The sequence below is a fragment of the Rattus norvegicus genome, chromosome 5 (assembly GCF_021556685.1).
Source record: "Rattus norvegicus strain SHRSP/BbbUtx chromosome 5, alternate assembly SHRSP_T2T, whole genome shotgun sequence".
Taxonomy (NCBI): Eukaryota; Metazoa; Chordata; class Mammalia; order Rodentia; family Muridae; genus Rattus; species Rattus norvegicus.
The window spans coordinates 67,877,840-67,904,718 of NC_141538.1; the positions used below are offsets into that span (position 1 = coordinate 67,877,840).

At 39.4% G+C, this 26,879-nt stretch overlaps 2 protein-coding genes across 5 annotated transcripts in view; one reads left to right on the plus strand and one right to left on the minus strand.

The window, feature by feature from the left end:
* The window catches only part of Erp44 (endoplasmic reticulum protein 44), a 93,025-nt gene extending 88,514 nt beyond the window's left edge, over positions 1 to 4,511 (minus strand). The window contains 1 exon segment of the mRNA NM_001008317.2: positions 4,382 to 4,511. Within this exon segment, the coding sequence (NP_001008318.1) occupies positions 4,382 to 4,438 (57 nt within the window). The 5' untranslated portion in view covers positions 4,439 to 4,511.
* A 294-nt stretch (positions 4,512 to 4,805) lies between these two features.
* The window catches only part of Invs (inversin), a 155,915-nt gene continuing 133,841 nt past the window's right edge, over positions 4,806 to 26,879 (plus strand). For 3 of the 4 annotated variants that reach the window (XM_087548931.1, XM_087548932.1, XM_087548933.1), the window contains exons 1-2: positions 4,806 to 4,972; positions 8,182 to 8,311. In XM_087548931.1, the coding sequence (XP_087405057.1) occupies positions 8,206 to 8,311 (106 nt within the window). In that variant the 5' untranslated portion in view covers positions 4,806 to 4,972; positions 8,182 to 8,205. 4 annotated transcript variants of the gene reach the window in all.

The following is a 26,879-nucleotide window of genomic DNA, read 5'->3' on the forward strand; positions in this document are numbered from 1 at the left end:
ACCGTAGTGCCGGACCTAATGGGATAAAAGCCAACCATACTTTTTATTATTTTTTTATATTTTTACGACAACAGAAATGACTGGAACATACTATACATACACATATATGAAACTGTCAAAAAATAATTAAATTAAAATTCTTTAAACTATTGGTCGTGTGGAGGTTTGGTGCTCAAGTGCAGGTTGAGCAGGAGTGGGTGAGCAGGTGGAACACCCTCACAGAGGCAAAGGGGAGGGGAGGTGACGGAGGGATTGCAGAGGGGTAACCAGGAAGGGGGATATCATTTGAAATGTAAACAAATAAAATGATTAATTTAAAAAAATTCTTTAAGCTAAATTAAAGTTTAAAAGTCAGACATGGTAACACAACTTTATAATCCCAGCATTGGGAAGGTGGAGACTAGGATTCTGTGGTCAGTTAGCCTAGTGTAACTAGTAAGTTCCAAACAAGTGAGAGATGCTGTCTCAAAAACCAAGCTAGACAATATGTGAAGTCTCTTTGACCTCCTGATTGCACATGCACATGTACATGCACATGCACACAAATGCAGAACAATTCTACCTCAACACCTGTAAGATAAAACTTGAAGCTGGAAAGGTATTTTTATAATTTTAAAGGAAAAAGTATGAATAATATACATAGTTTTAGTCAAACTAGAAAAGCACATAGACAGACATAAAAGCAAATACATTAGTTTTTAAAAAGAAATGGCCATAAAAGTAAAAAAAAAAAAAAATACTAAGCCTTCTTACATCAGGAGGCATAAGAGACAGACAAAACTTAGAATTATCTTAACACATTTTGTCTGGCTTTGAAGATCATAAGTTTTATATGATTATGAAGTAAATATTAAGTTTTCAAAATCTTGACTTGAAAGATAAATAGGCAAATTTAGCAATGCATACTAAGCATTTTGTGGTTGAAAAACCACAAAGATTGAGTACAGATTTCTATTAATAAGTACAATGGAGAAACATCAAAACCATATTAAGAGGCTACAATTAGTGATACCAAGAATGTGAGATGTTCCATATCTATATCTAAATTACCACGGGAAAAATTATATGGGAGAGGAAGCTACAGACTTAAAACATCCTAGACTGGAGGCTGCTCAGTGGTGCAGTATGTGCTTAGGACGCTCAGGGCCCTGGGCTCAATTTCAGGAATCCGAAAGTTTCATAGGAGACATATAAACCAACTAGCATGCATGGAACTCATGTGGTTCCAACTTGATGGATCAGTTTTTGAAAACAGACACAATTAGGAATACTCAAACACCAAGTAGTATCTGAATGCATTTATAAGTATCACAATAGTGTTTTGGGGGGAAATTAAACTCGTGCCTGGACTCTATGAGATATGACTGGTGTATAGCCCAGGCAACTTTGTGTTGTTGCTTATTTGTCTGTTCTGGTGATTGGGACAGAATTCAGGATACCACTGAACTGTGTTTTATTAAAACTATCCCAACTAATTTTAAAGAGCAGCCCCATAGTGTAATCCATGGATATGGGAAAAGTAATATAAAAAGGATAAATAACCCTGCTATGAACCTAATTACGTGCTTCCAATAGCATTTTTTTTGAAGACTGAACACCTTTATTGTTGACATTAATAACTAAAACTGACACTTATAAAAATCTTAAAAATTAAATTCAGCAGATTCTCCAAGTGTTTACTTAGCTTTCTCATTAGCTTCCTAAATAGGTAATGTTTTCTTGGCTTCCTATACATTTAGAAAAGTAAACCAAAAGCAACAATAACAAAGGTATTGACTTATAGAAGCACAGGACTTCCGGGCCAGTAACAACCTAGAATCCTTGAACATAATAATCAAGAGATTAGTGAGATGGCATCTTCAATAAAACAGCTGGAATAAAGGGTTGAAAATCTCGAAAGCTCAGTTAACTCAGGATATTTGACACAACTCAATTCTGATTCAGCCACCTCTCTCTTATCTCACATTTTCAAAACTTATATGCAACCAGCATGGAGAGACTATGGCTAGGAAACAGTTTAGCAGAAAAGAATCTTCTTCGGTTCTCAATCAACCTATCTCTGATACAAAGTACAAAAGGGCCAATTAGCACTTAATGGAAGAGTCATCACACTGAGTATCTGTGGTTAGCTGCCCATGCAGAAAGGCTTTTAAAGCATAGAGTGATATTTTCCCCCTAGAATACTTTCAAGATCAGGGAAAGACTTGTCACCTGCCTCCTGAAATTTAGTGTTATAATTCCAGCTATTATTTTATGACCCCTATGAATTTAAGGTGTTAGTAGCTCTTTAAAACTGAGGTGCAGAGTGCTTCTTACAATGGTAAAAGGACATATGGATGTTCAGAGCCAACCACTTAAGGGGAAAATGATAACCTAAGCTAAATGGGAACTGGAGTTTTCTATGTCTCCCTGGGAAAGGCATCCCGCTGAAGCCTGAAGGGAACCCAGAGGATTATTCATTAGACAGGTTCCGTCACTGTGACTGAATTAGTAGTCAGACAAGCTACGTGGTGCTGAGATTAGACCAATGTTCTCTGAGTATTTGCTAAACTAGTTTAAAATTATTAGAACTAAGTAAGCAAATACTGTGTTCAGATTGAATCTGATTTGACTTGTACTTCTGGTTTCTGAGAACTTTTCTGAGGCTTTGCTTTCCAGACCATTAATCTTCACAGAAGTTCCCTAAAATGGCTTCTATGCTTCTTCTAGTCCTATCGTCTACCTTGGCTTAGGGAGATAAAAATATACAATAGGTTTTTAACTAAACTTTAGGAAAATGTAGACTTTATTTGAGAAGAAATCTTCACTTAGATATTTAACAGGATTGGTAAATTCTCTAGAAAAAAGTATGCATTATTTCAATATAGATGTTCTCATTCTTAAACTTAGCTCTGTCGACATTTTCCTACTCAAATCTTTTAACGTTTCAATTTCTTAAGAATTTTGATCTTTGAACTTCTCAGTCACCTAAAAATAATTTCTAACTGACAACTCTTTTTAATGCTTTAGTCTTTAGGAAAAGATTAATAATTAGTGTCCTTAAGAAGTATATGGCTATTGCAACAGTTCTAGAAGGTGCCACAGTACAGAGAGAGAGAGAGAGAGAGAGAGAGAGAGAGAGAGAGAGAGAGAGAGCGCCCTATAAGTAATTTACTGCTATATACTTTCAAGTGCTAAGAAGACATTATATGTGGCCTCGTTTATACACAACTGTAGCCTTCAGAAGTATTTTCACTTCATTTAGTTTACACCATTTTATTTTGAAATAAAAGAGTATTATATATAGCTTTTAAAAATGGCTTTCAAGTCATAATGAGAATGAAAAGTATTTTAAGCACAGACTTTAAACTTTGAATGTGATACGGGGGAATACACACTACAAATTAAGAAATCTATTTCTAGACTCAGTTTTGCCTGTAACCAACTACACAGCTTCTTGCAAGTTAATTATTATTCTTAAGCTGTGAAGAAAGTAATTTATATTCAATGATTCTAATCTTAGCTTTCTAAGAATCTACCACAATTCAAGTGTTCTCAAATACTGTCATAACAGCCCCATTAAACTTTTCTCATGTTCACATATAGAGTTAGACCTTCCGTTTTTGTCTCAATTTGACCTTAAGAAGAGGCCAAGTAAGTCTCATACTCAAGACAGACTTCAGATGAAGACCTGGGGAAAGATTCTTTTCTAAGATGGGATGATGTCGTGCAGGTTGAGAAGCCCCGAGCACCTAGGTATGTAGAAGAGCTGATTATTCTCAAGTCCAGAGCACTGACAAAGATTGATGTATGCTTCTAGGGAGTATAGGTTGCAACAGTGCTTGCAGGAGGACCTAGCAGAGCCTGTCAGATAATCACACACTCCACCTTTTCAAATTCCTATTCTCCCAGTCGACACCAAACCACTCTCCAGTTCCGGGTTTCCAACCAATCACATGAAGCCACAACAGAGGGCTTTGCCTCTGTTTCAAGGATCCAGAGAGAGATTCACACGACCCCAACACCTGTCGGCTTCACACCCTTCTCAGTGTAGGAGAAAACATTAGCTGTATCCTTGGTCCCTTAGGATTCTGGTGCCTCAAGCAGGTCCTCAACGTCCACAAAACTCAAACGAATTCCAGGGGCCTCAGCGGTGACCTCCCACGTATCACTCCCCCAAGGCGAATTCTCCTATTTGCAGGTTCCAAGCCCTGACTGTGGTTTCGCAGGCCTCGTGGACCGCAGGCTTAAGAAGCCAAAAGAACAGCGAAAGTGAAGGCAGTGCTCCGGGATGCACGCCTCTCCAGCGGAGGAGAGTCGAGGCAACCAGGGGCTGCACCGTTCTCCCTCGCGAAGGGCGGGAGGCGGTCAGGGAGGGTTTGTCATCCCCACATACACTCACCAGGAGTAGCAAGGAGCATCTGAGGTCTGGTAAAGACAGGAAGACGGCAGGATTCATGGTAACGATGGGGTCGACGGCGGGGTCAGGAGGTGGCTGCTGGGACTGGACCGGGCTAGAAAAGGGCTGGGCTCCGGGGCCGGCGGCAGCGGCACCTCGTCCTCTCGACCCGGAGCTCCAGCGGCGAACACCCGGGACAACTTCCAGAGAGGCCTCTCACGCCCTCACTTCCGGGTCCTGCCCATCTCTAGGCACGTCGGGAAATGTAGTCCACATTGCTCTCACTGACCATGTCATAGGAGAGCTGGAACTCTCTTTCCCAGTAAGCCCCGTGCCCAGGACAGCCGAGCCATCTGTGCGCGGGGCTCTTCGGGATTGGAAGGGGCCGCGTACCTCTGTGCCTCCGGAGACCGGAACTACAATTCCCAGAGGGTTGTGCGGCCGGGAGCCTCAGGCTGCTTCTTCAGAGCTCCTGGGCTCTAGGGTCCTGGGGTCTGTTCCTGTGGGCAAAGTGGCCTGACTTGGCGGGAGGCGCGGCCCAGTGAGGGTTGTACCTCCTAGGGCGGCCCCGGGACGCCAGTTTTGGAGGCAGGGGTGAGTAGGAAGCGGTCCAGCACCGGCGGCTCGGGTAGCTGGAGAGCACCGCCCAGGGCCGCTACAGCGTTTTCTTGGCCCGCCTGCTCTGAGGTGTGGCCTGATCCTCCATCCCTGGCCTCCAAGCTGCTGCCTCTTCTTTCCGCGCTACTTCCTTCGTTATATAAGGAGAATCACCACTGCGGCTTCAGTCAATGACTTATCCAGGGTTGTTTCAGAGGGTCTGTGAAAGGAAAAGGGATGGGAAAGCATGTTGTAAACTATAAAGCACAGTGCCTAAGTGACAGTGACCACTTCTTACAGTACAATTACGAATTAACCAAGCAGTAAAGGATTTTAACCTGGTGTCTGGTAGCTTTCCAGAATCTTCTATGAACATCCAGCTAGATTCATGTGCCCGGAAAGTTAGCCACATCATCATTACCTAGCACCCAGGAGGCATTCTGCATTTGTGGTTCTCCCTACGCCAGGTCTTTGCTTCAGCCTTCCTGCTCCCGGTGGTGGCCTTACCTAACTCTTTCTCTTTCTGGTTTGCCATCTCAAGTGCCACTATGTCAGGCATTTGATTCCCCTGATATCTGTTACATTCACCAAATCTTTCATCTTAACAAGAATTGCTTTTTCTGTGTGTGAGCTCAGCACCACTACTTTTGCATAGTCATAATTAGAGCGTTTATTGCACAGGCTTATTTTATAATTATTTAATGATGATGATACACTTTAAAACACTAACAAAGTGGTTTTGATTTCTTTCTATAAAAAATTATTTATTGAGGGAGAACAGCAAGAATAATAGCATTTCTGCTAAATGGGGAGGATGAGAAAGAAGAGAAAAGGAGTGGAAGAGGAAGAAGACAACGACAAAGACAACGATGACAGCGACAAAGCAGCAGCAGCACCTAAAGGAACAGCTTTCCCAGGGAGACAAAATTAAAGTGAAGTGGAGCCAAGACTTAAACCCACTACTTCCATATCAATGTAACATTCACTGCATTCTCTGACTGATCCCAAGTTTTGTTAAAATACGAAATTGAAGAACAGTAGGATTCATTGTGGTGGTACGTGCTTGTACTCCCAGCACAAGCCAAGAGGCCGAAGTGGAAGGATCAGGAGTTTAAAGCCAGCGTGGGCTACATAAAAAGTTAACAGGCAACTTAGTCTTTAAGTTACAAGACTCTGCTTGAAAAAAAAAAATGGAGAAGAAAAAAAAGAAAAGAAATGAAGGAAGAAAAGAATAGAATTCATTAATCACTGACGCTAAACTTTGATCTGACTTACCCTTTGGACTTAGGACTCACCCTATGACACTTCATTCAATAAACTTTCACTTAGCACCAGCTGAATACCTATTACTGTGCTAACTGCTAAAATTATGGTTAAGCATGTATAGTTATTATAAGGATAGATATAACTTCAAAGTATTGGATAAGTTTTTTTGTGGTCTGGCATGCCAAAAACTTTACTTTGAATCCACAATGATGGATTTCAAACAGTGCTTTAATAGTTGGTACTCCACTTGTTAACAGAGGAGTATAGTTAACCTTTTTAATTTTTAATCTTTACAAAAATCTAAAGGCACACCAATGATCATTAACAAAACTGGACCGGGAACTCAAATGCAGTCTTCCTACTATCTTTTACCTCAATTCTTCTCTCAAGTGACTTTGCTACAATCCTGCATATGACACTTTTGTTCTAACACGACAGACATGCTCAGACAAAACAAGTGTCCCACAACACTGTCTTCTGTATTTTTGCCAGCATCTTAACATTATCAACAAATTAAATGAAAAGCTAACTTTTACCATAATTTAGCATTTTCTAAATTAGAACAACAATTCAGTAATCCTCCTCAGTTGTGAAAAAACTCTGTCGGAATCATATGCAAGCATGTTTGAGTCTTTCTATGATGTTAGATTTTAGTGAATGACAATAAATTGACAAAGTGTAATGGTTCCAATGGTAGCCTTTTGTTAGTTAATCCCACCTTTGGTAATCTGGCCAGGGCAACTGATGGGTTTTTGTTTGTTTTGTTTTTTTATTCCCTCAATTACTATTATTAACTTGTATCAAAACAACACACAGTAAATATGCAAATATGTGGTTTATAGAGTAAATACAACATAAAGGAGCTTTGACAGTGCAAGAAGTTTCAGAAGTGGGCTGATTAAAAAAAAATTTAGGCATATTATCTTGATAAGTAACAACCCTGAAATAGCTTTAGAGCAAGCTGTTGACTGTTCAAATCAGACCACAAGAGAATCAGGGTGGAGGGCAAAGATATAGTCCACTGCAGAAACAAGAGAACAGAACCAGATTAGAGTAAGAACAGTCTAGACAGATTCAGGTCTAGACAGACTAGCAGGTAGATGGGCAGATAGCAGTGTCAAGTAGGCCAAGTCAACATCCAGGGACCCAGCTGACCCTCAAGGATAGTTGAGAACTATGCCTGCCAGTCTTTGATGCACACATACACTAGAACTCAGAAGATAGTTTACTGGGGGCCATTGCCCCTGCATTGCTAGGTGTCTTCCACTCCATGGTGAAGAAGTTACAGCCCATCCTTGGTCTGACATGTCCAATAAGTCCTTGGGGCTGGCTTCCTTGGTATGATTTTAATACGGTCATATCCTTCCATGGTCTTAGTATACCTTGAAAAGTGTATAGGATGCCACTCTCTCTGTTCTTAGGAGTAAGCCATTTATCGACCTGTGCTTCAAGGGTGGTTGCTGGGCAGGAGTTAGAGTTTACTTCCATCCAGGAACACGGTCATCATCTACCCTCAAAACAGAGTGCAAAAGTAGCTAATAAAGTGCAGTGTCTCGGAGCAAGGCACAGGCTGAAAACCCTCTTTTCCACAATAAGGAGTAACTTAAAGGACACTATCTAACCTCCACAAGTATTGTATGGAACCACGTTACCTTAGAATGTATTAATCTTAGAAGTCACTGTGACTTTTAAACTCTATGCCTAATGGAAATGTCTTCTTTTCTCATTCCTTGAGAAAGATCTCTAAGGAACCCAATTTTCTCATCTATAGTTAAGCAAGTTGTACAAAAGCCATCTAATTTGCTGTGTCAGCAGTTGTAGAAGTAGGAGTGAGTTTTTAAGTCCTATTTAAATGTCTATAATAACTCACATTTGACACTGATAAGACAGGTTTTAGAAGTGTTTTCTGCTTGTACTCAAGGTCTCAATTTCTGTTTCAGGTCACTAGGGTTGTGGAGAAAACTATGAACATATCAGAGAATGTGCTCTCTACGGGGTCCTCATTAGCATCTCAGGTTCATGCCGCTGCAGTTAATGGAGATAAAGGTGCCCTTCAGAGACTCATTGTTGGTAAGTAGTCCCCTGTAAACTTAGATGCTGTACTTGGTGGGGTAAAGTTGTCTGCCCCACAAGCATGAGGACCCGAGCTGAGATCCCTAGCACATGCAGAAGCCAGTGTGGTACATCAGCAATGCCAGTGCTGATGGGAGGCAGACAGAAGGATCTTTTCAACTCAAACTGTCAGCCTGGCAGAATTAATGAGCTCAAGTGCCTGTGCCGTAACTCAGCAAGTAAAGGTACTCGCTGCCAAGCCTCATGACTTGAGTTGGATTCCTGAGACCCACCTCGTGGAAGGAGAAAAACAACTCATGCAAGTTGTCCTCTGACTGCCACATGGGCACTCTAACACACACACACACACACACACACACACACACAAACACATTCACACACAGACATACAAACACATACACATACACACACATACACACATACACAAATACACACACACATACACACATACACACACATGCAAATACATACACATACACACACATACACATACACACACATATACACACACATACAAACACACACATACACACATACACACACACATACAAACACATACACATACACACATATACATAGACACACATACACACACATACAAACACATACACATACACACATACACACATATGCACACAAATACACACACATATACACATACATATACACATACACATACATACACATATACACATACATATACACATACACACACATACATATAATAGACACATACACACACAGATACACATACACACATATACACACACATACACACACATACATACACATACACACAAACATACACACACATACATACACACATACACACATACACATACACACATATACACACATACATATACATACACATGTACACATACATACATACATACACACACACACACACACACACACACACTCAAACAACAAATGACTGTTGTTTTTTTTTTTAAGGAAGAAAGTAGAAAGCAGTTGAAGATGACACCCAGTGCTGACTTCTGGCTTCCACATGTACATGGTTACATACATAGATACCAATGATATGCAAACTAATAAAAACAACCCTGTCCTAAGGGTGATTATTAATCATTTAAATTTGTAATACACTTAAACATTTAAAAGAAAATATACTAGTAATTATATTTTATTCCAGTAATTAGACATGAAAGGAATTAAATCCTGAAGGTTCACAACATGGATTAGTATGAAAAAAATTACTTGATAAGTTTACTATATAATATATTCAAAGTATTTATGTTTCTAGAGAGAACAACATTTTGTTCTCTATCAAAATAAATATTGAACAGAATTAAGGTGAAAATACTAAAAAACTTTTCAGAATTGTCAAATCCAACCCACATTATCACAAGTCTCAAAAGCGAACAAATAAAATGAAAATAAATATTATTTCTAATGTTTATACGTGCTAGTGTTTGATGATGTCATAATTGACTACCTGGGTAGTAAATTCGAAAATACTTGAACCTTCATTCTTGTTTCTTTAGAATCTTCTCATTTTACATCCCCACATTTCCTACCTGTGAACTCTAACCTCTTGTAAGCCTCAAGGGTGTTTCTGTCCTTTGGGACTTTCCTCTATACTCTATTCTCCAGCTCCCCACCACCACCATTTTGCTTTGTTCTCTACTACTAAACAAAGTCTCACTTCTTTAAGAATAAAATAAAATAGTCTCACGTTTTGTATACACCACAAATATTCCTCTCCCTCTTTCAGACTCATTATTCTCACTTTGCCTCACGCTGCCCACATCCACAGTTCCTCCTTGAACTCTACATCTGGGACCTCCACATCGTTCATCGTTCATCAGAATGCTCTGTCACTGAGCTAAAAGCCTTCCAGTTCACTTGCTAATGAGAAGCAGTAGTTTCTCCTTCTCCCTGAGCCTTCCAACCTATTGTCTTCTCTACCTTTTAACCACCAGTTTCTGTGTTTGTCTGTTTCCCTATTCAGCCTTGATTACTTAGTCTACTATTAAAACTTTCTCCTGGAAAAATTCACATTTTTGCTCACATCCTGTTTTACCTAGCTATCATACTTCCTATGGATGGACCTAATTAAATACCAGAGCAATCAGTCATAGCTTGAAAGTGTATAATATGCATTTATGATCCCTGCTTCAGAAATCACTCTACACTCAACTGCCTATCATACCATAGTTCTCTGTTGTGAATGCTTGGGACCTTCCTTGTCTGCTGAAACTCAGCTCCCTGCTTCTCCTCCTTCTCTTCTCAGATAATACTGTGTGATACCTAGAGAAAATGGAGACTTTAAATAGGAACTCCCTCATCTTGTAGAATGATATCTACAGATCTCCCTGTATTTGTACCTGTCCTCTTCTCTTTTTTTTCCTGACAAAATGGAGAAAATTTAGCTTCCTGTCCAAGGCCAGTTCTTCCTGACAAGTTCTGTATTCTGTTCATTGTTTCTTCCCAGATTTCACTACACTTTGATAAACTTCTGATGATTCTTCAACCTTTTTTCCATTCTTCTATAGAAATCTCCTCCAGTAGCATTTAAATGTGCTATTAAATGTGCTAGCAATTAGAAACACCATCTCTGTCCTTTTATCTGCCTGTACCTATTGCTGAATCCCTCAGCTTTCCCTCACAACTGTATAGATTCAAGCTAAACTGCCGCCGCAGTGGATTGAGGACGTCAAACATCGAATCTTACTCACCATAGTAGTACAAAGGCTCATGGGGTAGATAGGAATCTCTGCTTCACAGAATCCACCAGCGATGCTGCCAGAGCATGGCTCTGCAGAACTCAGCAACATTTGTGTGGTTTGCTTGGTGTTTAGAAGGCAGACACCGTCTCTGCAGTGAAAGTCTGAGTCTCAGAGAGAGTGAGTGCAAAGAAAGTAATTTATGAGGGAGGTAGACTAGAATTATGGGCAGAATCATACACTAGGAGGAAAGGGGCTGAGGAACCAGTCTTTTCCAGAGAGTGTGATGTCTCATTAAAAACCAGAGTGCACAGCTGCAGACAAGCAGGGACGAGGTGACCTCCATCAAAGTTAGAGAACAGTACGTTGTTGGACCGAGCGTCACTGTATTATTCTGCCAGTGTTTGTGGGAGACAGCATTTCATTTTGCCCAGGCTGGCCTCAAACTCCTTTTGTAGCAGAGGATGGCATTGATCCTGATCCCCTACCTCCTACAGGCTGGGATTTTAGGCCTGTCCCCGCAGTATCTCCTTTTGCTCATTCTTTCCTTCTTTTCTGTTTTTGAAAGCCAAGTCCAGGATCTGGCACATGTAAACACATATCATACCCCTACACACATCTTGACTTTATGATAATTGTACTGTTGTTTTGCCCTTTTTGAATTTTTACTGAATGTTTCAGCTCTGCTCGAGCTGAAAAAACAAAATGTCTGAATGTGTACATCCTTTCTCCTGGCTTTTAAACTCTTTCATTTCTTGTCATTATGCCTGAAACAATGTTTAGAATACCACTTGTACCTCTTGGCCCCTCCAGCCTCACCTTGCACAACTTGTTTCCTAGGAAAACTTGCTTTCTTTCAGTTTCTCCATTCTGCCAAGCCCACTAATGTCTGCGTGCCTAACTCTGAATCACCTTCATACTCTGCACCATAAAGCTGCTTCTACAAAGAGAACTGCTCCAACACTCCAATCTCAGTTCAGTCTCCCATTGCATTCTCTCACAGCACTCCATAGGCTTCCATCATAGAGAGTATATAAGTGACTCTTCTAATGTCTTTCTCTTCCACATAATCTAGTGACTTCGGCAAGAGTAGACTGAATGTTTAATTTATTACCGTATCTAGCCCAGTACTTGACACATAGTAGGCATGTGAGAAATATTTGTTGAAGAAATGGGTAAATATTATAACTGTTATTTAATTATCTTTTCTTCCCAGTAGTCCATGACTACCTTGAGGGCCAAGACTAAAATTGAATTGAGTTGAATTAAATTGAATTGAGAGACAGATTGAGACAAAATTCCCTGAGGTGGAAAAAATTTGAATCAGAGTACCTCAAGAAGAAAAAGGAACCATGTAAAATGACTTCTTCATTCTTTTAGTGAAAAATAAAATATTTGAAAGAAAACAAAATGCGTGGTTATGTTAGTTCATTCACATAAATTAACCAAAATATCTCAGTGTAAAACTTGAAACTTTCCTATAATTTAATATAACCCAAAGAAATTTCTTAAAAACTAACAAACACAACATGTACTAAGTTAGAGCTAATAAAGTCAGTGAGGATCTATGTTTTCTATCACCTTGGCCAAGGAACTCCTGGCTTCTTGTTATCTGACGGATACTGCTGGTCTTTTCTGCATTGTGTCATTGTGTTTGCTGTGTATACTGCCACACCTTTATTCTGTGGCATTTCCCAATTGTGTGTGTTCATGCTAGAATATCTCTTTTGTTTGATCTTAAATTCAGTCTGTTTTAAACATCTTTTTACATACCACATGTTTGGTGATGGCCACATGTGTGCTGTTTCTCTTCCCTAGACTAGGCATTGTACTACTGGTGCATTACTCTTTTGGATCTTTGTTCCCCAGCTGCTCAGTGACTTCATTCTTTAGTATTTTCTGTTTCCCCATCTCTGTTTCCATGGAGAAGTATGCCAGTGATGCGGTTGACTCCATGGAAACGGATGACTGTCTCTTTCTACTTACACAACTAATTAAATTGAACACTTTCTGAGCTGCCCATTGTCCTGGAGGAGGACTGGAGAGGCCTTCTCTGAATGAAACATCTTTTCAGTAGCAGTCCTTACTGTTGCACCTAACACAATGCTGGCACGGATGCTCTAGCATTCTCCACTTCCTAGCTCACCCGCTGACCCATCTCACTGGCTCAGCTACAGCTCTTAGTACACTGTCCACCTTCTGAGCAAGCATATGTTCTCTGAACCATTTCCCCACTTGGCATCTCTGAAGAAGTTAGATATCTCCGTAAGTGGCAGAGTCCAGTCCTATTGCAAGTATTTCTTCCTTTACCTCAACTTTTACCTTAAGTTAATATGAAATATTAAATTCAATATTTTGTAAAATGTAAAATGGTTATAACATAAGCTATTTAATGATTAATATTTTATAAATGTGATAATTAAAGTATAGTTAGCCTTCTGCCAACAGATTCAACTAATTGAAGACTGGAGATACCTGGGGAGAAAAATTTGTTCTATACTGGACAATGTACAGACTTTTTCTTACCTTTTTTTCTCTAGATAGTATTCTAAAATGACTCTGGAACATTTGCATTGTATTAGGTATTATAAGTACTCAGGAGACAACTTAAGAAATATGGAAGAACATTACATCAGCACTATGTGCTTATAAAGGACTTGAGCATCTACAAATAATTGATAGCTAGAGAGCCCAGAACAATTCTCCTCTAGACATCCAAGGAAAACTATGTGCATTGTTATGCTTGCTAGTATTAGTAGTAAAATTGGCTAGAATCCATAAAGTCATGGCTTAATGTATCAATCACTGAGGTATGTATTTTACAACTCATCAACAAATTTAACAGTACATTCAAAGAGTTCTGGGGACTCTTACTAGTTACTTCATAGGTGAGGAAATGGAAAGGTTAATGTGTCCTCTATGTAGCAAAACTGAGAGTGCAGCTCTCAGTTTTAATTCTAGAATTAAATTCTAGAATCTATACTTCTAACCTATGGAACTTCACTGTATGAGTATATGTTTCTGCACACACATGTATTTCCATACTTAAATGTAGAGAATAAGAAAGAAAGAATAGTCTAGCCGTGGACCTTTGCTGATGAAATTAATGGTTATTGAGACTGAATTTGTCTCAGCATTAGGTTTGGGGGAGAATAGGAGATAAACATGCCTGTGTGCATACACACAACAGGGTGCATGGACGATAGACTCTTGGCACTGTTGTAAAGCTTATAGACCTATCCTCAGGGGAAAATGAGATCTGTAGTAAAATCCACAGGATTCCAAAGGAAAGCCCATAGATTGCCATATAGTTATTACATGTTTTAATATTACAACACAGCAATAGCATAACTTTTGGAACATATTCAACAGTGAAATCTAGGGACATGTCTTCCAGGTGTGGTAATTCTGAAGTAGTCATGGGAGCAAGTGATCCTTTAAGATGTTTGTAGGACTGGAGAGACAGCTCAGTAATTAAGAGCACTAACTGTTCTTCCAGAGGTCCTGAGTTCAATTCCCAGCAACCACATGGTGGCTCACAACTATCTATAATAGGATCTGGTGCCCTCTTCTGATATGCATGAAGATATCTACAGTGTACTCATAAAATAAATAAACAAATCTTTTTTAAAAACATAAAAAAAGATGTTTGTAATGATTATAATAGAAAAAAATACTTAGAATCATGTTTTAAACCCTCAATGATAGCAAATGCCTTCCCTAGACTATGGCATTATGAAGAATGGGGGGAAATAAGTAAAGGCAGATGAAATAAGACAGCCGCAATGTCACGTGAAGGTGACATGCTAGAACAAGCAGCAGTAGATCAGTGGCGATCGTTTATTTTTGCAGGGCCATGCTGTGATACAGCAGTTGTGGATTGGCACAACTGTCACTGTTAGTGATGGCATTCTTTTCAATTAGAGCTGGAGCTCAGGTTTCCTCACAGACCAGCCCATTAGCCACTTGGATTCTGCTGTTTCAACTAGCCTCGCAATGACTGAGTGAGATGGAGCAGTGACTTCCTGACACAGTTTCACTCTGCCTTCTGACCTGAGCTCAGACGCTGCAGAATGCCAGCCCTAACTAAACAAGCCCCAATTGGTCATGGAAGAGAAGCCATCTCCACAGCTGCCAGAATAATTAAAACCGTAAGGCACACTAGCCAGCTGCTCCTGTGTTAGCTGTCCCTGAGAATGGCCAACCTCTCTCATATGTAACATGTCAATGTTCCTTAAAATTCCCAGGCACCAAAATGCTTTATTTGTCTCCAAAATATTATTATTGCATGGACTTGATCAGTATTGGTTAATGTTATAATTGAATAGAAAGAGATTAGGATAAGTAGATAAAGTCCTCTGTCAGATATTTCATTTGGTCCCCAAACCCCTGAACCCCACAGTATTCTCATCACTCAGATACTAGCCAGAAAGTCATTATGTGTGCCCCACACTATCCTATCCCCAAGCGATCCAAAGCAGGACCCAAAATATGTCTTTTCTAGTAGTGAATAAGGGATGTATACTTTGAATTTCCTCAAACAGTCAATTTTTGCCTCAAAGGCACAACATATTGAATGGTGGTGGCATAACCCAATTAAGGCTTCCCTTTGGGGAAATATAACCACTAGTTAAACAAAAGCAAAGTCTGTCAGGGATTGAAGTCAAGTGTGACGTTTCTCCTGTATCACAGGGGACAAAGGAGGCAGCTCTGAGCCTACAGCACTCTCCCCTGAGTAGTAGAATGATGTGTTAACCCCATGGTGCTGGCTTCACTTTGACTCTGAGGAGCCTAATCAATTAGGATTATGCTGGGGTATACTCCTTACAGTTAGAAATAAACTGTCATAAACGTCCACTGACAGGTTTCTATATGAACAGTGGCTTCTGTGGTTTTCTTTCTCCCTGGTGTAAGTGCGGGGTGTAGTAGGCATTGTGGCGAGCATTTGTTTGGAGAAGAGTCTTCAGCCATGGTTCTGCTGCACTGATTTGCATTCCCTGCAGCCTTGTCTGGGTACCAGCAGTTGTCCCTCCTCCTTAGCCTTTGCTGTTGCTGATAGTCTGGGTTTGTTTACATCCTAGCTGTGCTCCCAGAGATGCAGCCCTGTCACATCATGGGTCGGTTTGCATTCCCGTGCGTTAATGGTATTGCAAACTTTTTCATATTCATATTGGGTGAAATGTTTATTCACACGTTCTGCACGTTTTTAATTTCATCATCTATCTTTTTATTGCTCAGTTGCAGGAGTTTTTACTCTGGAAAAGAGATATTAACAGAATCGTGTTTTGCAAATAGTTTCTCCTGTTTATTTATTATTCATTTTTCCAGTTTATGCTTGCCTTTTTATTTTCTAACAGTGCTTCTCAAACACAAAATTTTTAAGTTAGGGTAAAACCTAATTTGTTTATGGTTTATTTTGAGATCATATCTAAGAAATCTTTAGTAAGAGACCTCACCGCCTGATCAGGTGGGCACTCCTGAGGCTGCAGAGCGGAGGAGACCACCAACACTGCCCACCCCTGCCCACATCCCTGGCCCAAGAGGCAACTGTATAAGGCCTCTGGGTTCCCGTAGGGGAGGGCCCGGGAGCGGCAGGATCCCTGCGCCTGAGACACCGCCGGAACCTGAAGGAAACAGACCGGATAAACAGTTCTCTGCACCCAAATCCCGTGGGAGGGAGAGCTAAACCTTCAGAGAGGCAGACACGCCTGGGAAACCAGAAGAGACTGCACTCTGTGCACATCCAGACGCCAGAGGAAAACACCAAACGTCATCTGGAACCCTGGTGCACGGAGGCTCCCGGAAAGAGCAGCGCAGATCTTCCCAGTTGCTGCCGCCTCGGAGAGGACTTAGGCAGTACCCCACGAGCAAACTTGAGCCTTGGAACCACAGGTAGGACCAACTTTTCCCCTGCAGGAAACCTGCCTGGTGAACTCAAGACACAGGCCCACAGGAACAGCTGAAGACCTGTAGAGAGGAAAAACTACACGCCCGAAAGCAGAACACTCTGTCCCCATAACTGGCTGAAAGAAAACAGGAAAACAGGTCTACAGCACTCCTGACACACAGGCTTATAGGACAGTCTAGCCACGGTCAGAAATAGCAGAACAAAGTAACACTAGAGATAATCTGATGGCGAGAGGCAAGCGCAGGAACCCAAGCAACAGAAACCAAGACTACATGGCATCATCGGAGCCCAATTCTCCCACCAAAGCAAACACGGAATATCCAAACACACCAGAAAAGCAAGATCTAGTTTCAAAATCATATTTGATCATGATGCTGGAGGACTTCAAGAAAGACATAAAGAACTCCCTTAGAGAACAAGTAGAAGCCTACAGAGAGGAATCGCAAAAATCCCTGAAAGAATTCCAGGAAAACACAATCAAACAGTTGAAGGAATTAAAAATGGAAATAGAAGCAATCAAGAAAGAACACATGGAAACAACCCTGGACATAGAAAATCAAAAGAAAAGACAAGGAGCTGTAGATACAAGCTTCACCAACAGAATACAAGAGATGGAAGAGAGAATCTCGGGAGCAGAAGATTCCATAGAAATCATTGACTCAACTGTCAAAGATAATGTAAAGCGGAAAAAGCTACTGGTCCAAAACATACAGGAAATCCAGGACTCAATGAGAAGATCAAACCTAAGGATAATAGGTATAGAAGAGAGTGAAGACTCCCAGCTCAAAGGACCAGTAAATATCTTCAACAAAATCATAGAAGAAAACTTCCCAAACCTAAAAAAAGAAATACCCATAGACATACAAGAAGCCTACAGAACTCCAAATAGATTGGACCAGAAAAGAAACACCTCCCGTCACATAATTGTCAAAACACCAAACGCACAAAATAAAGAAAGAATATTAAAAGCAGTAAGGGAAAAAGGTCAAGTAATATATAAAGGCAGACCTATCAGAATCACACCAGACTTCTCGCCAGAAACTATGAAGGCCAGAAGATCCTGGACAGATGTCATACAGACCCTAAGAGAACACAAATGCCAGCCCAGGTTACTGTATCCTGCAAAACTCTCAATTAACATAGATGGAGAAACCAAGATATTCCATGACAAAACCAAATTTACACAATATCTTTCTACAAATCCAGCACTACAAAGGATAATAAAGGGTAAAGCCCAACATAAGGAGGCAAGCTATACCCTAGAAGAAGCAAGAAACTAATCGTCTTGGCAACAAAACAAAGAGAATGAAAGCACACAAACATATCCTCACATCCAAATATGAATATAACAGGAAGCAATAATCACTATTCCTTAATATCTCTCAACATCAATGGCCTCAACTCCCCAATAAAAAGACATAGATTAACAAACTGGATACGCAATGAGGACCCTGCATTCTGCTGAAGAAGCAAGCTGGAGTAGCCATTCTAATATCAAATAAAATCAGTTTTCAATTAAAAGTCATCAAAAAAGATAAGGACACTTCATATTCATCAAAGGAAAAATCCACCAAGATGAACTCTCAATCCTCATCTTCGATTGGTTTATATACAAGTGTGCAATTTCTAGGCTTGAAAATAAAATGATGCTATCTGGTGCTGGATAGAGGAGCCTTATTTTTTATTATGGCAGCTTGCTATTTTTGTAACATGGTGATTTGGTTGAACACAATAAAGTACAGTAGTAACTGATCTCCCCCTCTTCCTGGATGAGTGAGGAGATGATTAAATGTTGATGTCAGCATCCATGAGCATATTCAGATGAGCTTCTGCTTCTGTTGAAAAGGATGCTGTGTTTGATTGTGGTCCGAAGCTTTGAAGCACTACTTGGCATCTCCTTCCTTGGAGGTCTCACTGTTTAAACATAACAGATTTGATAGCTTGTTGGTAAGGTGAGGTCCAGCTTGTCTCCACTAGGTCATCTTCATGTGAATCCGGTGGTTATACGGTTTTGTTCTAGGGATATTTCATTTTTTTAATAACGGTTTTAGCTGACATTCATGGAGAGAATGAATCCTTAGAACTGTGCCACTAGTGAAAGGAAATCCTGTCTAGAGTATGTTTCTTTACAAAGCTGTGTCACACCATCCTTTGGGCCCTCTGCTGGAAAAGTAGAATCAAGTCTCAAATAATGCCTTTTAAATTGTATCCTCTAGTATTATAGATGTAGGACAGTACTGTATCATACCTCTGTGGATGTAAAATAGCTTGTACCTGCTTTATGATACGTAGTAGTGACCGTGCTTTATCAGAGCTGTTTTTAATGATGTTGCTCAGAATGTTTTCTTTCCAGATGATGATTGAGAAGCTAATTTAAAAAAAAATGGTGCCAGGTACCACAAGAGTAACAGAACTGTGCTGTTTTCTCGGGTTTTGTTTTTTTACTTTTTTTTTTTTTAATGGAGTGTGCTGGATGTCTCTACAGTTTTGTTCAGATGACTGCAGAACCTGGATAAGCTGTTGCTGCTGTTGATGCATAACACACTGCTATTATTGGTCTTTTTATATAAATATAAATATATATATATATATATACAGATATATAATTTGAATTTTTTGAAACTTTAGCTGTGCTGTCAACTTTGGAAAAAAGTATCCCCGTTTACTGTGTTGAGTTGGCACTGTACAGAAATTAACAGCCATATTGGTCTAGAAATGTTGAACTTAAGTTTTTTCCATTTGTACAGGGGTAACACACTGTATTAAATATGTAAGGTCTTATATACGTGGGTTTGATTAAAAAAACTAATAAAGTAAAAAAAAAGAAATCTTTAGTAATGGTCACAAAAGTATTCACCTTTGTTTGCTTCTAAAAGTTTTATATAGTTGTACATTTAAATCTGTGGCTCATTTGGAAGTAATTTTTCTCTTCTGCGCTACTTGTAGGCTAAATATCTATGTCCTTCTAAATTTCATACATTGAAATCCTAACCCCCAGGCTTTGGGAAATAATTTAGGTTTTGGGACTGAACTCTCACAAATGAGACTCCTGCTGTTATAAAGGGGAACCCAGAGCAAATGGAGCAGGGGCTATCCCAAAAGCTGTTGCCTGGACCTTGGATATGTTCTTCTAGCTGGGCTGCCTTGTCTGGCCACAGTGGGAGAGGAAATGCCTAGTCTTACAGAGAATTGAAGTGCTGGGGATGGTGTGTGTGTGTATGTGGAAGGGGGTTTGCGGGGACACCCACTCAGAGGAGAAGGGGAGGATAGGGGAAGGATTGGGGGGGGGGTGACCTGGAGGGTGGCAGTAAGCAGGATGTAAAGTGAATACATAAAAATTAAATGAAATTAAAAAATAAAGGGGAACCCAGAGAGCTCTCTAGTTTTTTTCCCCTACTGTGTGAAACTATAAAAGTCAGTGTGCCACTCAGAAGAGGGCCCTCACCAAAACCAAACCTTGCTATCCCCTTGATCTTCAGCTTCCATTCCCATTCAGATTACATTTCCATTGTAAAGTAAGTCTGTGGTTTACATCACTCAGTCTAGACTCACTACACCAGCCCCACCTCATAGCAACCTGTAGGTAGAGATGCTTTGGTTGCTTTTGCTTTGCCTATGAAAGCTAGATTTTTCTAGCTCTGTGTATTCAAAATACTGCTCTGCAGTTTACTTTTGCAGCTTTGTAAAAGCCAATAAATCATATACATGCAGGCCTATGTCTAATACTCTCAGATCTGCTTATTGATCCATATGTTATATTGATCTATAGGCTGTTACCACACCATCTTCATTACTGTAGCTCTGTGTCTTCAAACTATACAATATAAAGTGCTCCAACTTTAGTCTCTCTCTAGAAAATTATTTTTCTCATTGCTCTAGCGCAAACCCAGGGCCTCACAGTAGGCAAGTGTTCTCCTACTGAGCTACTTTACCAGTCTCTGAAATAAATTTCTGTCTTTAAATTTTTGCCTTTCCATAATAATTTTTAAAATATATCTTTGTACAGAGATTGCTTTGAAGAATTTTTATACATTATCTACTACTTTATAGAAAAGAATAACTTAAAAGTTGATTTCTTTCACAGATAACATTCTGGAAGAGTTTTCTAATGCTGTCTAAGAGATTAACACAAATTTAGTTCAAACTAACAAAATACTTACATCTTGCAGTTTCTGTGGGTCAGAAATCTAACACTGCTTGGCTGAGCTGACACACTGTCAGCAATGGTGGCTCTCACTTGAGGCTCAGAATTCTCCTGCAAGTACACACTGGCAGAATGTCTGTGTAGTTTTAACATTTATGGCAGCTTGCTTTTCTAAGCCTAGCATATAAGTGTCTTGGCAGCTTCAAATCTCCCTCCCTCCTTCCCTCTCTTTCTCCTTCTTACTCTCCTTCACCCTCCCTCTTTTTTCTCTGTCTCCCCCTCCCTTCCCTCCCTCCCTCTCCATCTTATCTTACCTCATCTCACTTCATCTCATCATCTCACATCATCTCTAAATTATCTGAAAAGCAACCTGAGTGGTTGACAGTATAGCTTGGTGGTAGAATATTTGGAAAACATGCACTAAGCTCTGAGTTTGATTCTCTGCACCGTCGATCAATCATCAGTCAACAAAAAGCCATTCAAGTAAATCGTCCATGATTAACTTCTTAAAGTTCAATGATTTATTATATCTTCAAACCCCATCATATTTACCACAGAGCAGAAGATAGTCATGAGAATTATACCCTACCACAACCATAGACTCCCCTCCCGCAAGAAGAAAGGATCATACAGGGCATGTATTGTGGGAGGTGGACATCCTAATTGCTACATTAGTTACTCTTTTGTTGCTGTGACAAAACACTGTGAGCAAAGGCAACTTAAGGCACAGTTTATTGTGGTTCCAGAGCACTATTTACACACACGCATGCACACACGCACGCTCCACTGACATACTTCCTCTAGCAAGGCACTACATACTAAAAGTTCCGTAACAGTCCAAATAGTGCTGGGGACCGCATGTTGAGCCTATGAGGGCTATTTTTCATTCAAACCAATACAGATGCCATAACAGAATTTTGCCTCCTATAAAGAGATATATCTCTTTACAGATATAAAGAGGTAAAGATATCGAAGATATCTAAACCTTTAATAGATTATATCTTCCATAGAATTTAGCTGTTTCTCTTAGATTAAATGTTTATGGGTATAAAATTATTTCTGATACTAGTTTGTTTTCAAACTAATTGTCTACAGTCTGTACTGATAATTTTTCTTTCGTTCCTTGTATTGGAAATCTGTTTTTAACTCTGGCTTTTGTGTTACTTTGTTTTTCCCATGTCGGGGATTGACCCTAGGGCCTCATGTCTGCAAGGCAAATGTTCTATCACCGACTACAGCACTGTCCCTTCTGGTGTCATCTGTCCTTAGTGAACAGTTCAATTGCACATTTATTTTCCAAGAGCTTTTTTACTTCATTGATTTTTCTCTTATTTTTCTCATTTAATTTCACTGATCTCAATTCTTCCTTGTATTATGTTCCTCCTCCTTTTCTTGGGTTAGATTTGCTCTTAGTATACTAAAGTCGAAGCATAGTTTATCATCTAGAACAGGTCTTCTATCCATATGTAGATGTTCAGTGCTGTACATTTCCTTTGAAACTTCCTTTATGTGCAGTACAGGAAGAAGCCTGTACAGTTTGTATTTTTCATATAATAATCAATTCTGTTTTAAATTTTCCCTTAAAGATTCCTCTTTAATCCGTGGGTTATCTTATGGTATGTTGTTCAATTCACAAGTATTTGATGATTGCCTGTTACAATATATTATTTATTATTTGCCTAATCGTATTACTATTAGCAACCATACTTAGGAGGTTTTCAGTCCTTTAATTCTTTTACTCTGGGTCTATTTGGAAAATGCTCTATGGTATCTGGCTGTCACTCCATAATGCTCAATAAATATTTGTTGGATCGTGCTGTTTTATAATGATGTTTGCTTCTTTATCCTTACAGGTATTGATTTTAGAGATTGTTGTTATTTTTAAAAGAGGACTGTTAGTTACTGAGCACAGATTTGAATCTTTCAGAGATTATCGGTTTGGCTGTATTTTAAAGACTATGTTTTAATACATGTCCATCTGGCATCACTGTATTCCTGATGAATTGACCTTCTGCAGTTTTAGAATGCCTGCATTTGGTCCACACAGTCACCTTTGCTGTTGTCCACCTTATTAGATATTAACCTACATCAATTTTATTGATCAGTGTTTACACTGTTAGGTCTCCGCTCTGATTTTACTTTTAGTCATTTGTAATTATGTAGTGAAGGGATTTTTATGTAACTAGCATGTAGTTCTGTCTTTTTTTCCCGTCCTGTATTTTTATCAGTGTGCTTATATAGCATTTTATTTAATGTAACTGCAGGTACTAGGATTTAGGTTTTTCAGTTTATGTATGCTGCTTCTGTTTCTGATTTCTTTTTGCTCCCTCTTTACTGTCTTCCTTTCCATTTATTAATCAGTTTAGTATCCCATTTTAACTTACACATAGCCAACTTTTTCCTAAGTTCTCTTTTATTTTGTAAGAATTATTTATTTTATTTATATGAGTGCACTGTCGCTTTCTTCAGACACACTGTAAGAAGGCATCTGATCCCATTACAGATGCTTGTGAACCACCATGTAGTTGCTAGGAATTGAACTCAGGGCCTCTGGAAGAGCAGCCAGTGCTCTTAACCACTGAGCCCTAAGAGCTCTTGTTAAGATAAAATTCACATCCCATTCATTTTACCAATCAAAAAGCATATAATTTAATGGTATTATTTATTGACATACTTAACATTAAAATAACTTTATTACCACTTTCTACTAAGAAATTTTATACACCTTATCTGGGACTAGCCCAAATCCAACAGATTCCTCAAAGTTAAAGGCAAACTGCTAATGTAATCTGTTTGAACAGATATATTTGTGCCAGACATTTCATATAAATAAAATCATACAATGTATGGTATTTGGACCAGCTTCTTTCACTTAGCCCGTGTTTTCAGTCTACCGTGTTATGTATGTATTTGACCATGTTGCTATTGTTGGGCACTATTTCAGTTGGTGGGCCTATGGCATTTGTTTATCCATCCATCAGCTGACTACTTGGGAGTCCACTTTGGAGCTATGATGAACCTGCTTTTGCATGGACATACTTCATTTCTCTCGGGTATATACTAAGGAGTGGAGTCATTGCACTAGGTTAATACTCTGGGTTTAATATCTTGAAGGATTGTTTTCCAAAATTGTGATACCATTTTATGTTCCTTCTAATAGCAGATGAAGATTTTGATTTCTTCATGGTCACATTAATATTTGTTATATAATATGTTTTTTATAATTATTATTCTAGTATGTTTAAAAAAGTTACCTCTACAGGGCTGGTGAGAAGGCTCAGTGAGTAATGGCATTTGCCACCAAGCCTGATGTTTGGTCCTCAGAACCTACATGGTGGAAAGACAGAATCGGCACCCACAAGCTGTGCTCTGACTTTCTATGTGTGCCATGTCATGCATACATGTACATGTGTGTGCTCATACAAACATAAATACTTTTAAATTATTATTATTATTATTTTAAGTATGTGCATGTGTACGTGTGAATACAGTGTCCATGGAGGCTAGAGAGTTTTGGTCGCCTGAAGCTTGTTATGAGCCACCCAGCATGGGTTCTGGGAATCATATTGGGTCCTCTGCAAGAGCAGTACTCACACCCACGGGGCCGTCTCTGCAGCTTCACAACCCCCCCCAAAATTAATTTGCTTCTACATAAATAGATAACTATATCATATAGTACTGTAGTTTTGTTTTTCAGTCATCATTCAAACATGATTCATAAAAGAAGACTAATCTGCTGCATTCCCGTATACTGTCTGGTTGTGTTTCTTCATTCCTGATACTCTAGGGTTTTTTTTTTGTTTTTTGTTTTTGTTTTTCATAGTTTCTTTTTTTTTTTTTATTAACTTGAGTATTTCTTATATACATTTCAAGTGTTATTCCCTTTCCCGGTTTCCGGGCAAAAATCCCCCTTCCCCCTCCCCCCTCCCCTTCCTTATGGGTATTCCCCTCCCAACCCTCCCCCCATTGCCGCCCTCCCCCCAACAGTCTAGTTCACTGGGGGTTCAGTCTTAGCAGGACCCAGGGCTTCCCCTTCCACTGGTGCTCTTACTAGGATATTCATTGCTACCTATGAGGTCAGAGTCCAGGGTCAGTCCATGTATAGTCTTTAGGTAGTGGCTTAGTCCCTGGAAGCTCTGGTTGCTTGGCATTGTTGTACATATGGGGTCTCGAGCCCCTTCAAGCTCTTCCAGTTCTTTCTCTGATTCCTTCAACGGGGGTTCTATTCTCAGTTCAATGGTTTGCTGCTGGCATTCGCCTCTGTATTTGCTGTATTCTGGCTGTGTCTCTCAGGAGAGATCTACATCCGGCTCCTGCTGGCCTGCACTTCTTTGCTTCATCCATCTTGTCTAATTGGGTGGCTGTATATGTATGGGCCACATGTTGTGTTTCTTCATTCCTGATACTCTAGGTTTTTAATCTCCTCCTTTCTCTGTGAAGAATTTCTACATTAACTTTATGAACTATCTGATCGCTTTACGTTCTGTTAGTTTTCTTCATTTGAACTATGTTCATGAAAGATTTAACTAGGAATTATGAATTGAAAAATGTTTTTTCTTGAAGTGAGCCACTGTCTCCTGGCCTCCTTTGTTTCAAATGAGACATATTCTGTCCTTTTAATGGCTGCCCCCCCCCCCACTAGTGAGTGTTGGGCCTCTTCGTTGCTTTCATAGTTTCTTTCTTTGTCTTCAGCTTTCATAAGTTTGATTAGATTGATTCAACATAGATTCCTTTGGTTTATTTAATTTGATCATTTCTGAACTTTCATTTTTAGAGCTTTGTCGGTTAACAAATTGTGCCATGTCTAGCCATTTTTTTAAATTATGCTTTTATTTTTATTTTATATTTTCTGAAACTTTGCATGTGCATATGTGTTTGTGTTTACATGCAAAAGTTCATGTATATGTGTACCATAGCATATGGAGGAAGAGGTCAGAAACAACTGTGGGTATTAGTCTTCACCATCCACCTTGTTTGTGACAGGGCCTGGCTGTGTTCTGCTGCATACAGCAGGCTCTATGACCAGAATCTTCCAGGAGTTCTCTTGTCTCTGGCTCCCATCTTGCAATAGGAACAGTGGGATTGCAGGTTCATGCTACTATGTCCAGCTTTTACTTGTGGATTCAAACTCAGGTCCTCATACTTGTGTGGCAACTGCCTCACTCACCAAGCCATCTCCCCCATTGGTCAACTCTTTTTGTTTGTTTGTTTTTTTGTTTTTGTTTTTGTTTGTTTTCTTACTTCTTGAACACTGATGATATATTACTGTCACTTTGTGTCTGACCCCATAAAAATCTCAAAAACTGTTAAATTTTTTTGTTTGTGTCTTTGGTATTTGTTATTCAAAATGAATTACTTCTGTTGGTCTGCCATCCAGTGTAGAGATTCGTTCCTGTATTATCTCCATTCTGCTCCTAAGCTATTTGGTGAGGTTTTACTCTGCTTGTTTTATTTGGTTATACACCTGTTTATTAGCACGTTGTCATTTTATGAGCTGGCATTGCACACCTGCAGTCTCTGCACTTGGGAGGCTAAAGCAGGAAGGTGATGAGTCTGAGGTCACCATTGGCTACATAGTGAGATTCTGTCAAATGTATATATTTGATATATATTATATAATATATAATATAACATATATTTTATATATATATATATTTATATTTACTTTTTTCTTTGGCTTTTATTTCTATTTCTGGTTCTTTCCAGAGACTTATTTCCATATTTGTGTCAAGAGTATTGATGATTGTTGGAATACTTTTGAAATAATTATTTTAAATATTGTCAGGATTATAATATCTGGATCATCACTGAGTTATTCTTTTA